The 15,614-nt window shown below is 40.2% G+C and overlaps 1 protein-coding gene across 25 annotated transcripts in view; it reads right to left on the bottom strand.

The window, feature by feature from the left end:
- Nucleotides 1-15,614, bottom strand: part of rims1b (regulating synaptic membrane exocytosis 1b) — a 55,979-nt gene that overhangs the window by 16,002 nt on the left and 24,363 nt on the right. For 11 of the 25 annotated variants that reach the window (XM_031871470.1, XM_031871478.1, XM_031871475.1 and 8 more), the window contains 15 exons: nt 13,646-13,686; nt 13,312-13,422; nt 12,338-12,437; nt 11,351-11,474; nt 10,834-10,880; nt 10,544-10,659; nt 9,770-9,900; nt 9,369-9,540; nt 8,648-8,801; nt 8,348-8,404; nt 6,344-6,497; nt 4,604-4,720; nt 3,303-3,365; nt 2,719-2,796; nt 653-772 (listed from right to left, as the gene is read on the bottom strand). In XM_031871470.1, the coding sequence (XP_031727330.1) occupies nt 653-772; nt 2,719-2,796; nt 3,303-3,365; nt 4,604-4,720; nt 6,344-6,497; nt 8,348-8,404; nt 8,648-8,801; nt 9,369-9,540; nt 9,770-9,900; nt 10,544-10,659; nt 10,834-10,880; nt 11,351-11,474; nt 12,338-12,437; nt 13,312-13,422; nt 13,646-13,686 (1,585 nt within the window). The remainder of the gene's footprint in view (nt 1-652; nt 773-2,718; nt 2,797-3,302; nt 3,366-4,603; nt 4,721-6,343; nt 6,498-8,347; nt 8,405-8,647; nt 8,802-9,368; nt 9,541-9,769; nt 9,901-10,543; nt 10,660-10,833; nt 10,881-11,350; nt 11,475-12,337; nt 12,438-13,311; nt 13,423-13,645; nt 13,687-15,614) is intronic. The other 14 variants (XM_031871486.1, XM_031871491.1, XM_031871493.1 and 11 more) reach the window with 7 other exon arrangements.

Below are 15,614 nucleotides of genomic sequence, written 5' to 3'. Positions count from 1 at the left end.
AGAGAGAGAGAGAGAGAGAGAGAGAGAGAGAGAGAGAGAGAGAGAGAGAGAGAGAGAAAGAAGAGAAATTGAGAAAAAAAAGAGGATAATGTGAAGTAAAGTTTAGAAAAAGAGGCAGAAAGGAAATGGAGGGAGAGACACAGAGAGAATAAGGAAGGCCATCAGACAGTGCAGTAACATGTAATGGCTCTGATGCTGTATCTCGATTTATCATAGCCAGTCATTCCTCGCGGCCATACTCTGAGGAATATACTCTCAGATGGAAGGTTGGTGAGTTGCTATGGGATCCAGGTCTAAGTGTGAGAGGGGCCTGCTTGCAAGTGTGTGAGAGGGTGAATGAGTGAAGAGGAGAGAGACAGCCAGCATTCACGTTTATTCTCGGCTACGTTTGCCACGTCATGCTGCACCGTGACAACAGTTACTCTCAACAGATGTTTGGCTCCGTGTCATCGCATGACATTGCACATAATGTTTTCAGGCCAAATGCCTCACACTCACAAGGGCTTAGGATTTAGTGTTTGTTTATTGCTCTGCACGGACATGCTTAAGTCTCTACTATGCATTGTCATCCCAAAAAAAGGGAGAAAGATAAGGCTGTGGGTGGAGGGAGGGCGAGCGGGGGAGATGGTGTGTGAAGTGGGTGTGTTCTTACCTAACCGTGACCTCATCAGTGAACCTAAGCACACGGTGAGTAAGGATGCTACGAGGCATGGTGCTGCCCCCTTCCTGCCTGAGGGGCGGCTTTCTCTTTTGGCATGCGGGGAGGGTGGAGCTGTGCGCCAGAGCACCGCCCACAAGAGGTGGGGAAAGACCCGCGTGCAAAGGAAGGCAAAGGAAAACAAAAATGACACATGCAACTGACAGAAATATGTAGAGGCAAAGTACTGTAAGTGAAGGGGAAGATAACACAAGCATGAAACTATGCAGGCTACATTCAGCAACATTCACATTCTCACATTATGGCGCAATTCATATTACCATATTATGGCGCAACAAAAAATATGGTTTTCTTCTCAACTCCCAGTTCACAAAAAAAAAAAAGATTGGATAGCTTTAGATTAGAAATGTGTCTGCTGGTGATCAACGGAAACACCACACACAGCAAGTCACTAAACGAACACATGAGATGAATGAAGTGCATCCTCCCATCTGTGACATCAGAGTGAGGAATTCATTATGTAAGAGTGAAGAGATAGTTCCTCTTGCCCTCCCTGTGGATTGAACCCACACACATATATGAGGAGATTACATGTAATGCTGATTATATAACACAATCTACAGATCTAAAGCCGTCCAGGCGGCACGTGGCAAGGAAACAAAGCTACGGTAGATCTGTAAAATGTATAGGAGTGCCATGAATAGGATTAGAGCAGAACAGAGAGAACTGGAGGAAATTGCTTATACAGGAGGTCTGTCTGTCCGGTGGTTATATGGTGATCATCAAGTGTGCTGGATTTCAATATGCACTAATATGCAAGGATCAACATCTGATGCATACGTTAAAGAGCAATACTGGTGGTTTTGCATGTTTTAGCCCATTAACTGCAATCACATATTCCTTCCATTTTGCTGACCATTTCCAAACCATTACATAAGTCTGACAAATCCCAGGCATTACAACAGTAAGGAGTATACCAACCACTTAGTATTGTATTTACATAAAGTCTGGGGTACTCGCAAGAGATAGTCTTCTCAACTTTAGTTCCTAATATAGTCATACAAATAAACATTTTCCAAATGCCAAGCCCGTAGTTAGTGACTAAAGGTTTGAAAAGTGATGGCAATGCCAAAGTGCCTTAAACTTCATTGACATTATTCATTGATTTATTGCTACAACAGTGTTTAGCATTCGGTTGCATTAAAAGACACTTAAGGAGTCGGCTGTTCAATTTTATGCGGTGAGTACATTTTCTTTTAAGCATTTTTTCCGCTAGCAAAAAGTAGCATCCCAATTAATATCACATTTAACGTTGTAACGTCAAGTATGTATGAACCTTTCCAACCAAGCTAGTTAGCTAGCTTTAGCCGGTAAGTTAGCATTTGCTATGCTATTGGTACTTGACCCAGGATTCAGTCCCATGGGAACCATGAGGAAACTGGGAATCATGAATGTCTGTACAAAATGTTTGCCACTAGCCTGACTAGTAAACAACTGCATCAAAAATGTGTGGTGATCAGTGTGTATCAATAATGTTTCGTCGTTGTTCTTGGTAACTTGACATCCCAGACTTGAGATTCAGCTAACAATGAAACAGAAGTGACCATATATTCATAGTCGGTATTGTTTAGCTTGAAGGTTTGATTATTTGATAATATAGTTTGGGAAAGCAACACTTTAATTGCTCTCTTGGCCATCATGACATCGATGACTTCCGGTTCTCAACTGCTACCTAAAAGGCAGGAAAAGTGTCTAAAAAGTATTTGTGATTTGACTACAACATGTGAGAGCATGAGTATGGTCCTTTTAAAGGGTTGTATAATACAGAGGGGAAAGCAACACCATTTAGTTAGCTCAAGTGGCACCATGACAAAGCTACATGGCACACACTCTGACGAAAGCAAGCACAAGCAGCACAGTGGTCTGGGCAACATATGGGCATTTATTGCATTGAGAGAACATTGCTGCAACTAAATGACCCACCAACTCCACAAATGAGTATGGGAAAGCTGGAAAGGCACAGAGAAGGGTAGGCAAGTCTTTTAATGCTAAATGCTTACCTGTAAATGTCTTTATGGATACCATTTACTAACAGGGGCATTTTGGGGGGTAGTGTGTTGCTGTATCTACCTATGCCCCTGGTTGTGTAAGTAGAGTTCATGCATCGTAAAGCATGGCAAGAAAAAAAAAGTGGAAAAAATATACAACTGCTGTGAGTGAACACATCAAATTCAAATACAAGAAATAAATAACAGAAATTAATCAAAAGAGCTTTGCCTTCTTTGAGGTCAACCACCGAGCAGGTCTCTAATCCCCTCACACAGTGATCAGCATGTTGTGTGTGTTTTTATGAGACAGTTGTGGCGATAGACAATCGTCAGACATGAATTTGAATTTATGAGCATGTTACTACTGCTTGATCCTGATGTGGAACTTTAAATTCATGTGGTTGCATGAGCAGACATACACTCTACAGTACAGTCCATTTAAGATACAACACACTGTCTGCATTGAAAATATCAACATTAATTGTGTTAAGATGAAGTTGTTAAAGTATAGTGGGAATGGAAATGGCGATAAAATGGCATATTTTATTGAAATAAAGCTGAATGGTGGTTGTTGTCTTTTTTATTATTATTTTTACCTGTTCGTATGCAGGCACTCGGCACTCCCGCCACGGATAGACCTGTGCATCTCCAGGACCTCACTGTCATTGCCATGACGATGGGTGAACAAATGACAAACAACCCGAGAAAACACAACAGAAGAGGATGGCAACTCAGACAGGCAAAGTGAATTTATGAATGAGAGAAACCAGGAAATCATAATTCTGAGATTTCAATTCAATCTGCATTCATGTTGCAATGGCTAGTTTCACATTGTTAGTAGTATTAGTAGAAATTAGTTTGGCAACATCACATTGCTCATATTAATTAACCCAAACATGACTCAACCTTTATAAAACAGAACTAAATATGTACAGGCTCCATAAGCACTTAATTTCTGCATGATGAAGACCAGAGCAGCGGATTGACCCCACTAGGAGCACTGATCCAATGTGTGGGCATCTTATTCTTGAAGGGATGGTTTGGATTTTTTTAAGTGGGGTTGTATGAGGTACTTATCCAGTGTATTTACCTACAGTGGATGACGGTTGGCATGCCTCAAGTTTGGAGAAACAGACATGAGTATCAGCACAGAAGCAAAGCAATGTACTGCTGTGGACAGAAGCATCAGCAAAACATATTTTAGCCACCTAAAAAAAATCAATATCAGTTTACGCTATATTTAGAATATTTCCACCACATTACCTTGCCGTCAAGCAGCCCTTTCTGAAGGGGAATTGAAGGTGTTATCTTTGCTCTGTTCAAAGCCGCCAGTCTCAGTTCACAACAGCAGCTATTTTTTTGCAGAACACAGGAGTTGCTGGTCTACCGCTGCTTCAACCGATGCTAACACAAACTAACTAACTAATGGATGCAGCGGTAGAACTGCAACTCTTGTGTTCTGCAAGTGGAAATGACTGTTTTTGTCAATGGAGTCTTTTTGGCTTTGAAGAGAGCATAGATGGATATAACGGCTTCGGTGCCCCGTCGAAAAGGGCTGTCTCACGGCAAGATAAAGCGCTGAAAATATTCAAAATATATCATACGCTTAAAGTGATTTTTTTTTGGTGGCTAATATATATTTTGCTGCTGCCCCACAGCAATACATTAATTTGCTCTCATGCTAGTACTCCTGCCTGCTTCTCCCAACTGGGGGTGTGCCGCCCGACATGTAGTCAGCTTCCACTGACTAAGAACCTCATACAACCCCACTTCAAAAAATCCAAACTATCCCTTTAAAATAATTTTTAACAAGTAGAAAGTCAACTAAAACATATTCATAACCCCATCCCATAACCGTAATGATCCCCAGATTCTCCAGATACCAACAACAGGTTACCTGTCCTCAGAGTACTCGTAGTCCGAGTCACCCGAGCGTTGGTGCTCTAAGTGGGAGTCGTGGTAGCGGGAGGTGGAGTGGGAATGGTGGCTGTTCTGGTGGATCTCATCCAGGCTCCTGAAGAAATCAAAAATATCTAATGAATTTATGTTTTTTTATTTTGGTATATAAATCTTGGTCCATAGTGATTCTGATGATTCAATATGTCCACCCTTACTTTTGGTTTGATCTGACACAATATGAACAAACACAAAACAATTTGTGTTATTTCAGCAAAATGAGGAGCAATGCAGATGTCGTGGTGTTCTCGCCTGGATTCTGGTTCGAAATGTGAGGTTTTCAACAAGAATAAGAATGCAATTTCCGCTTGACAATGTTATTAGAATTACATAGCATACAGGCAAAAACACACCTTCACAAAATAACTGGTCTATCATAATGCTGTTTTCATCCACAAATTATTACCAATTGCTTCCACTTGGCCTTTTTTTCCCCCCTGTTAATGCACCGTCAATGAAACTCAACACAGGTACACATTAAAATCATTCCAGTGGCTCAAAGGGCATGATCGCTCCCTTTCCCATTTAATTAATTCATTCATTTTTCTAATTTGAAACAGACAGAAAATGTTGCGTTTCATTGATTGTAGCATAACATTCACTGACACAATGGAAAGGAGGAGTGATTGAAAATAATTTATGAATACAGGATTTCTATTTAAAAAAAGTAAAGTGGTCAGTATTCTATTGTTGTACTGATGGAAGTAGTACAATGGTAATGTACATTGTACTAAGTTAACAATGTGAGCCATTGTAATACAGCTACATCCGACCCTCATGTTTTTTGCCTGGGTCATTATTAGTGACAATGCTGGCCACGTCTCAACACAGTCATTTACAATAGGCCTAACCAGTCCTTGAAAAGCAGAACTACTGAGGAAGTGACAGCATTTCTATAAATTAGACCGATTGCAAAATGTGATAACAGCATATAACCTCTGCTTATTTTTGGTTGACATGGCTCAGTCTGGTTTGCTGAAATATGTAAAGTTCACTCTATAATTAAATATCTGTGAAGAAATATAACTGAAGCTAATAATGATCAACCCCCCTGCACAATACGTCACTAGATGTGTGATGTAGAGGGAAAAAAAGATTCAAAGGAAAGAGATACTAACAGAAAAATGTATTAATTTATATTCTGTCCTGCTTCCCTGCGTTTATGTAGATCCCAGACGCGTCCCATCTCATACGAAGACCCATGGACAAATGTATTGTTGATATATTTGAATAATAGACATGCTGGCTTTTACATATTTGGCTACCTCCAGCTAGCAGAAGAGTTAATAACATTGTCACGCCAACAGCCATAAACAGAGACGTGTATTATTTGGTAGTGATTTGGTCATAAAGTAGTGAGATTAAAAGCCTTAATAAATACATGTTAACAAGCTGCATCAATTCCCTGTCAGGGGAACCGTGTAGTATCAACACTCACACTGAATGAGACTGTTGCAGACCACACAGTAACCTGATTAAAAAGCTAGAATGTTAAATGTTTGGAGAAGTGATCTGGTATGCATTATTGAGACTCTACATGGATATTACCTTTACAAAACACTGAGATCTGACTAACCTAACCCACTGACTACCACTTAGATACCTACTGATGCTAGAATATTGTTAGACAACACACACTCCACTGGCAGTTCACCAGGTTGTTCTGGCAGGTGTTGCTGACCTTTGCATGGGCACGTGTGCAGGCCGTGACCGAGCCCTGCAGGAGTCCTCTCTGTGGGGAGACACTGAACGGGATCGGTGCTGGACGGGCCGCTGCTGCTCAGGCACAGCCAACGTACTGCCCCGCTCTCTCTCCCTGGAGTTACGCTCTGCACCTACACACACACACAGGACACACACACCCACACACACACACACACACACACACAAAGATCCAGCACGGATGCATCCCACACACAAGGGCAAAAGAAAGCAGAATTCACACATATACACACACACACATTCATACAACCAGATTTGTCGATTCACGGATACACACATAGAAACACACAGAAACACACACACACATCCAGGCATTAGGTGTGTGTCCTTTGATAAAGATGCACCAGTTGTCAGCTACTGACTACTACTACAGATGCCATTCTCTTACAGAATGTAGAACATCACATTAGGATGTTTTACAGGCAGATGACTAGCTAGCAAACAGGTTAGCTATCATGTGAGCTAGCCTGAGTAGCTGACTGTTTCTGCAATGTCAGACCTGAGATCAGTGAGATTTGCATCTCTCAGTTGTTGTTCCTGCTTGGAGAGCCAGACTTGGTCGCAAATGAAACTGCTTAATCAGTACAAAAGATGAGCAACATTGACAGAAACTATGTAGTTCTTTGATAAATAAAGTCAAGGAACAAGCCTGTGTACATGAAAACTACACCTCCCAAGATGCTATTCGGTAACAAAAATGTTCTCCCCAAGCTTAAAATTCTGATATATACGTCAAGCAAAAAGTAGAGCTACTGCTGTTGTAAAAAATGGTGACACAATCTATGGCTTAAATGAGCTCTCTTTTGGATTCTGGGTGAATTGCGGATGAATTGAGAAACTATGGCATGTTTTGTTCAGAAACAACAACGAGGAATTTTTGATTTTGCAACAGCTCTAATTAATGCACATCTGACTGGCTTCTTTTCCATAGCAATTGTGGCAGCGGCTCATGGGTATTGTAATATTTAGAGCCAATTGCTATGGCAAACTAAAGTTGACAACTTGATATTTCAGAGATTAAATTACTTATATTAACATAAACTTGCTTTATAGCATTATTACATCATCACATTTTTGTGTGAAGGAGAATTAAAGATATAATTAAAAGAAGCAAGAGAAAAGGGTTAAAATACAGAACCGACAATTCCTCCCACTTCCCAACTCTACTTTATCTGTATATCTATAGGATCAGATGTAGCATATCATAGTATAGTGCACATGCACAAATGTGTCAAAAAAATGTAGAAATATGTTCACATGATTACAATCTGAGCTCAGTATTTGCATAAGAACAAAAATAAGCATATTGATGTTCAAATAAGTCAGAGATTGTGTAACTCTCTAACACTAACCTCCTCAAACCATCTGGCATGTGGAAAACGCCAAAGCGAGCTATTAAAAGTTATGACTATTTAATAAACCAGATCCACATTCATCTGACAGGAAATTAAGCCACAGCAGAAACAGTCAAACAACAAAGCAGTTGTAGTGATTCTATTGGCCAAAATAACACATATTAAGCTTCTACTGTACATGTTCAGTGTCCTTTGCATGCAGGAGAATGGCAGGAAACTCAGTGGAATGGCAGTGAACAACTGTAGCTCTACAGTCTAACATGCACTCAGTGCTTCAGTGTTTCTACGGCCCAGCAGAAGAGGAGAAACTGTTCACTGCAGCCTCGGGGAACTACAGTGCACTGCTAAACTGCAACACTGTAAAGGCTGCACACTACAAAGCTGCAATTCAAAATCTGCAGTCCAGTAGCAATATGATGAATTGCAAAAGGTTTGCTTTTCGCTAATAGGGTAAAGGTTAATTACTTTGATTTGGGTGCAATTTGTTCTAAAAAATACAGCGGAGCCAAAAGGAGGCCAGAGGATGCAAAGAAGACGCTCTCTCACCCAGTGCTGGGCCCCTACTGGCTAATACAAGCAAATGCTCAGTAACCATGCCCCCCACCCACCTTTAGTCACTACCATCAAACCATCATCAAACTCTGTATCAATGATGCGATGAGACCCTGTACACATACAGTACACACACGCACACACATACACAAACAGGACGGGGTAAGGTTGAGAGGTTCTGTTGTTAGTCTCCCACACTGAGAGACACAAAAGAGAAAGCTAAGCAAAGGAAAGGTTAGCAACCACGCACTCAGTAGCACTGTAGGTTCACAAAACAGGGATTAAATCATACATACACACACATATTTATATATACACACACAGCCTATAAATAAACAGTATTTAATCAGACATACTCTGTAGTTTCTTGCTGGGGCTGTCTCCATGGACGTGTCTGCGTGGGAGGTACGGGGAGGGCTGGGGCAGAGGTATAGAGGACATGTCATGCGTTTGGAGTTTATACCAATGAGGAATGTCATCCAGCAGGGCCGTCTCCAACTCTATCAGGATCTGAGAGAGGATAGAGAGGTTTAATGGTTGTATGATAAACATATGTTGTCATTGTTAACACTCCCATGGCTTTATTATAAATTCTAGTCAACATCCCAAGGTGTACATGACATGAGGCTCTCTGGTGACCTAGAGGTTTTAAGGGGCCAGTGTGCAGGATTTAGGGGGATTTGTTCGCAAAGTAATATTTAGAAATATATTTTCATTAGTGTATAATCGCCTGAAACTAAGAATCGTATTTTGGTAAGGTTAAAATGACTCCTTCATATCTACATAAGGAGCAGGTCCTCCTCACGAAGTCTGCCATGTTTCTACAGTAGCTATAAAGGCGGTGATCATGTACAAATGTAAAATCTTCAGTAAAGTGCTGGAAAAGCAGATATGATATGATACACAATATACTACATATGTAACATAACAGTATACATTCTATTCCTATTGACTGTCCAATCCAGAAAATCACAAATTTGTTAGCAATTTTACAAAAAACTGTAATTTAGCCGCAACAGCTCCAGCAATAAATATTTGCATTGTAAAAATAATGTATGCATATCATGCGTGTCCCACCTCTCCCAGGAATTCACTCTCCTCCTCCTGGACTCTGGGCTGGTCCCAGACTGTGATCTCTAGCATGCGTTCTCTGAAGTCCCGCCGGTGGACGTGGGAATATAGGAAGGTCTGGTTCCACTTGGGTTCAGCGTTCTTCTTCACTGTTTTCGTCCGTCGTTTACTCTTATCACTAACAAAGGCGTGAACACACGGAGTATAAATTACAAGAGGAAGGCATGTTTCTGAAAATGACTTTAAAAGACAATAAATGATATGTTGAAATGATTCATGCTGCAAATCAAAACTACAAGCAGACGTGTTGATTATATTCCTTACTGCTGGTATAGTGATCTTTTGCTGGTCATTACTGTAGTACCGTACATGTGGGATGGACCCCAAAATAAGATACATGACCTTACCTCCTATCAGGCAGGAAGTACATCTTGACATAGGGGTTACGAGGTCGTCCGTCTAATCGGGGTGGCAGGTCTATGGCTTGAAGGACGTTGACGATCAACTGATGGCCCACTTTGTCGTACCACAGCTTCACCTGTAAAAATGTGTGAAGACCGTTAGCCTCTATCCATGTCTGTATCAATTCACATGAACCACATACCTCTGTCTCAGCCCAACACCTTCTCACTCCCAACTTGTCACATACGGAGTTTGGTCGGGACTCCTTGGTGTTGATTTCTAAACACACTGGGTATGCTTAATCAGCATGCAGATTAAGTATGTGACGTACAAGATGTAGCTTCAGTAAGATATGTTACTATTTGGTTAGGATTAGGCAACAAATATACTTGGTTAGGATTTTTTTTAAATCATGGTATAGGTTAAAATAAGTATGTTTGTTACGTAACTTAAATTACATATGTAAACTAAGCATGTGGCGTGAATTACGTAAGTGAAGCAAATTTATATAAGCCAACATTGACTTTTAGTTTCCCATGGGACACGAACAGCGGTCTCCTGGGTGAAAATCCTGTATTTGTTCCTCTTCTGTAGACTAGTGTCCCCTGACTTCTTCTTTTCTCTGGTCATTATTAATACGCCATCTAAAGGCAGCCTTGCACGAGCAACACTGAGGCTAGAGGGGTACGTGGAGCGTCATAGTTTGACCACTGACTAAGCTGCTGTATTTAATGAGTTGGGAGTGAACACAGGTGGCTCAGTCCTGTCCGGATACTCACAGAGAGCTGTCCAGGCAATACCAGAGGAAGGTCTCGAAGGGTCCCTGGGCTGGTAGGAGACATCACTGATATAGAGGGTCGGTCCATCTTTTGGGACTCAAAGGAACTGGAGCCGGCTGTTATAGAGATCACCAGTTGTTAGAAATCAGAGGAAAAAACACAATCAACTCCAAAACTTAGAATTAGAGCATACTTTGAAATGTAAAGAGTATATTTCTACTGCATTAGCAGTAAACAATGTTAATGGCATAGAGTATATAGCCAATAAAGCTGCACATATTAACACTTACTAGATTCTAGAGGAGGGTGAGATGACTCTGGGATTCTTGGGATGTCTCTGTAAAAAGAGTCAGTGAATTATTCAACTTCAAATGTACATGATATACTTCAATACACTTGAAATGTCAAAGTCAGGACTTTAGTGTGCATTCATCTTTATAAAATGAATGAGTAAAAGACTCATGTCAACATACTACAGTTGCATGGCAGAAGAAGAGCGAGCAGTCAATCAAATACACGTTTACATGTCAGACACGTAGGGTAGTAGAGGAGAGAAGGATAGCTGGAAAAAGGGATTCATCTCTTGGATCTCAGGATTTCAGGGAAGGCATGAGGGGAAAGGGCTCCACCCATTAAACCAGCACTACTTACTGATATGCTCTATACACTTTTCTCAAGAAGTTTTTGGACATAATTCGGTTGATAGAGCTTTGAGATAAAGGAGGGAGACATATTGAAAGTGTCTGTCAATGCCAACTTTTAAGTACTTTATTGATGATTTTAATATATTGAGAACGTTAATCTTACCCAATAGGTCTTGAAACAACTATTTCCACTTGAGGTTCGGCCTTGGATTCAAGGATAATGTTGTACACTTCTTTCTTAGTTGCTCCCGGTAACGACTTTCCATTCCACTGCAGCACCTCGTCACCTGGAACCAAGATAGCCAAAACACACATTGATGCTCCAGCTTGACCCCCATCTGGCAGCATATTTGACTAGAAAAAGCCAGGTACTACCGGAGAATTGTCAAACTGAAATATTAATTCTCCTCATGTGACAATAAAAACTATAATGCTAATGCAGCTATTATCAAGGAGGATCAAACTGTTTTTGGAAATGTTTGTGGAAATTACCAGCTTCAAGCCTGAGTGGGTGCTTCTTTTCGCAGTGGTTGACATCTGAAAGCTGACTTTGCTTTCGCCAGCGCACTACCGTCTGGAGAATGACAGACTGTGCCTTGTTTAACGTACAAACGTTGATACAAGACACTTTTCCCATGTCCCAAAAAGACCACATATTTGAAAGTCTTTGCCCCCTGTTAACACAGGTGTGTGCCTCCCTTTGTGTGCGACAAGCTGGAGAGCAAACATTTTTGACCGCAGTGAAAACGTTATTTTTGAAAGGCTAAACACCAGCAAATACGGATTGAAACAGAACATTTTGTTAGATGAAAACAGAATGTGAATTTTAGAAGTGATTACGTCTATCTTTGAATAAATGTTGGCTTTTGGGTATTAATAACGCTCTGGAGTTATTGGAAATGTTTGGATCACACAAGTCAGTAACAATCCTAAGCAGCCAGCCCTGGAATTCTACAAAAAGTATAATATTGATAATATTAGTGTAGCTTACTCTTTATTAATCAGTAATATAGGGAGTGCTCCAATCACAGATAAACAATGGCTAAGAAATGTCGTCTTGTTAACTGCCTGTGTGTCTATTTTTGGGGTCCACCACCACACAGATATATACATGCTACGTAAAGTACAGTAGCTGCTGCATAGTTCGCACCTGCTCGTAGGTGTCCCACAACATCTGCGAGGCTGCCTTTCTTGACTTTGGTGATGAAGGCCCCGAGTCTCCCTGTCTCTGTCATCTTCCCTCCTACCACCTGCACACAAAGGAGAGAAAGGAGCAACAGAGGTTCATGTTTGTATTTCCTTGTTCTCTGCACGATTCAGTAATTGCTCAACTGGCAATATTCTACATATTTGTGTTGTGTTGTTTGTGGAATACTCTTTAACTTTAAATGTTTGTAGCAAGTACACCACACAGCTTTTACAGGAGTTACAAAGCATCACTATAGAGGGCTAAAGGAGTGCGTCCTAAAACCCGTAAATGAGTAAGCATCTATGCACTTCCGGTTCCCTCGTCTCAAGGTCAATGGGTTTTTTTAATGGGTTTTTGGTTTTAATGCCTAAATTAAAATATGTGGTTAACACAAGCATAAGACATTTTAATGTTTTGTTCTATGACATAAAATACATCAGGAAATATCCCTCTCTTGATTTTTGAAGCTTTAACATGCCTTAAAAAAGGTTGCTAACAAATGAGACTACTAAACGTCATCATGCCCACCATTTGTCAGCCTTCAGCTTTGTGGTGGTGACGAAAAGTCACGTGACCGTGGTGTAGTTGGTTTATAGCCTAATGTTAGCTTTTTACTTCTGCTGATTGCATTTACACTTCAAAATTCCTAAAAGATTGGTGTTCATTTGTGAGAATTAAGTATCATAAACGTTTGTTTGCCATGGAGCGTATTTTTTGCAAAGATCCAAAATCCCATCGGCTTTTCATCAAGTGAACCAGAGCGATGCTAACTTCTGGTCGGCCTCCAAAAACATTTCATCCCTGTCGCCCTTTTTCCAAGTTTGAACTCATCGAGCACTCAACCGAAGTTAAAACAAACACTAACACATTAATTACAAGCTAATTGCAAGCTGGGTTTGAACCAGGTCTGAATGATTAAGTGATTCCCTGCTTACTTTTAGGCCGAGGAGGGAGCCAGCCTCGCGGGGCATTGCAGACCTCTTACTTAGTGTGATGCGTCCGATTAGGTGGTCACCCTCTTTGGACGGCTGCCATGTAACTGGATGCTATGGAAAAAGTTATGAGACATTGTGAAGGAGGGCAGGGAAGAAAAACAGAGAGGAGGGAAGAAAATGGTAAATGTCTTATAATATAATTGTATGGAAACATTATTCTTTTGATTTGATTTTTATTAATTTACTGAATAATTTGTGTGTGTGTGTACGTTACGAGAAGTAAAGAGCAGAGGAAGCATCCTCTCTGAATCTGTCGTGTTTTTATGAAACTTACATGCCACACTGTAGGATCTAAAGAATGGCAGTCCCAGTCACCTGCACGAAGAAAGACAAAGACAAAGACAAAGAGGGTTTACTTGACCTCTGCCAGTATTGTTAATGTACAGTATAGATGTACATGTACTCTATGGTTTCAAAAGATAACTTTCATATTAACCAAAGAAACATTTTGACACAGTTTGGGGCAATGTTGTCTCTCTTTGACTCCCTTTACACCTTGCATTAAAAATGCATATGCATATCCCGATTATACCTGATAACATTAAAACCCGGTCTCTCTAGTGACAGTGTCCACTTTGAAATCTGATCACTCTGTCCAGCTTTTTCAAAATCTTAGCTGAAATGCACAACCTAATTCTATAAATACTTTAAATTTACTTCACAAAAGTAAAATCATAAAATATATTCATAAAATATCATAAATATCATAAATATTACACAAACTGCCTCTCTATCAATGTTCTTTGCCGACACCAAAAACTATCAATAGCTTCAACCTCAGATCATACGAATAAATAAGATTCGTCATTCGAAGAAGAGAGTGCGTTTTTGAGTTTTTGGACCCTCATGTTGGTGTGAGCTACAGAGACATTTTAAACTAGACTAATAAGCAGGTACGATTTTAAAAACAAGATTAAGGATTATTTGAGTACAGAATGTACTTGTCAATTTTTGGTTGACGCACTTTCCATATTGTCTTTTATGTGAAATTCTTAACTTGTTTTAAAAGTTTTGTTTTTTAAGTGTGTTATTTGTGTTGTAAATTAGATTCATCATCCTTGCTAGATTAAGTTTCAATTTTAAAAAATACACAAGAAAAATATATAATTTATCAGGACTTCTAAAGAATCAAAAAGACATAGAAGTTATACAATAACAGCAGCCACTAAAAATGTCATGACAGAACTGCAGCTAAAAAAAAAACATTCATAATCAAACTTATTCACTGCCTTTCCAAAACTAATGCCAGAGCCTGATCAGGGACAAAGACACCAGTGACTGTCAGAGTATCCCAGCTCTCATTAACACTGACAGATGGTCGGCTCGAGTAGAAGAACTAACTGGCCCAGAATCAGACCAGAGAGGCCTGTGAGATTTGTGGCCACTTTTCCACCACAGGTACAAAAACAACAGCAAGATGACATCAGATGGGGATTTAAAAGACTCTGGGGAACTTCAGATTCAATGGAAGTTTCCAGTAAAAGAGAGCAGGAAAGGACAGAATCAAGCCTAAACTTCATGGGATAAACTATGGAATACATGCACTGCTGTTTGTCAAAAACACTTTCAGTAATATTCAATGAGAATCAAATGAAAATGACTGCTCTGGAGATCAGAAATTCTGAAAAAGTGTTGACATGACTCTAGTGCTGTTAATCTGAAATCTGAAAGTCCATTGAGAATGCTTGAGAGAGAGAAATGCTGACTCCACAGTTTGAACTGCTGAGTAGGGTTTTTTTGTTTTGGAGAATGAACATGCTGGGCAGATTACAAAAACTGGGCTGCTCTTCTAAATGATGCCACATCAAAGCATCAGCTCTGTGCAGGTATTAACATAGTATTGTTCTTGATAAACTGTGTGTGTGTGTGTGTGTGTGTGTGTGTGTGTGTGTGTGTGTGTGTCATTAAGCCTGTCCTCTGCAGCTCTATCTACTATTTTACAAGCTCAACAAAATCCCTCCAACATTGTATATATAAAATATCTCAACACCACATGATCTTGAACTCCTGTCAACCTGTTTGACACGCTCACCTACCTTCATGACCAACACATTCTCACCTACTCCTCTAGCCCTCAGTTTGTTACACGCATCAGTCTTTTCAAAATGAACTTCCTTCTTTTAAAGGAAACCACTTAGCTTTAACAAAAGAGTGTGGATGAGAGTGTCACTGACTAACAACACACTTGACAAAATGTCATCTTTAATTTTATTTTCGCACAGGACACTAAAAGTGGTCTCCTG

This window comes from Anarrhichthys ocellatus, unplaced genomic scaffold (genome assembly GCF_004355925.1).
Source record: "Anarrhichthys ocellatus isolate YVR2014 unplaced genomic scaffold, GSC_Weel_1.0 scaffold58, whole genome shotgun sequence".
Classification (NCBI taxonomy): Eukaryota; Metazoa; Chordata; class Actinopteri; order Perciformes; family Anarhichadidae; genus Anarrhichthys; species Anarrhichthys ocellatus.
The sequence above is the reverse complement of the archived record's forward strand: the minus strand, read 5'-3'. Positions and strand labels throughout refer to the sequence as shown.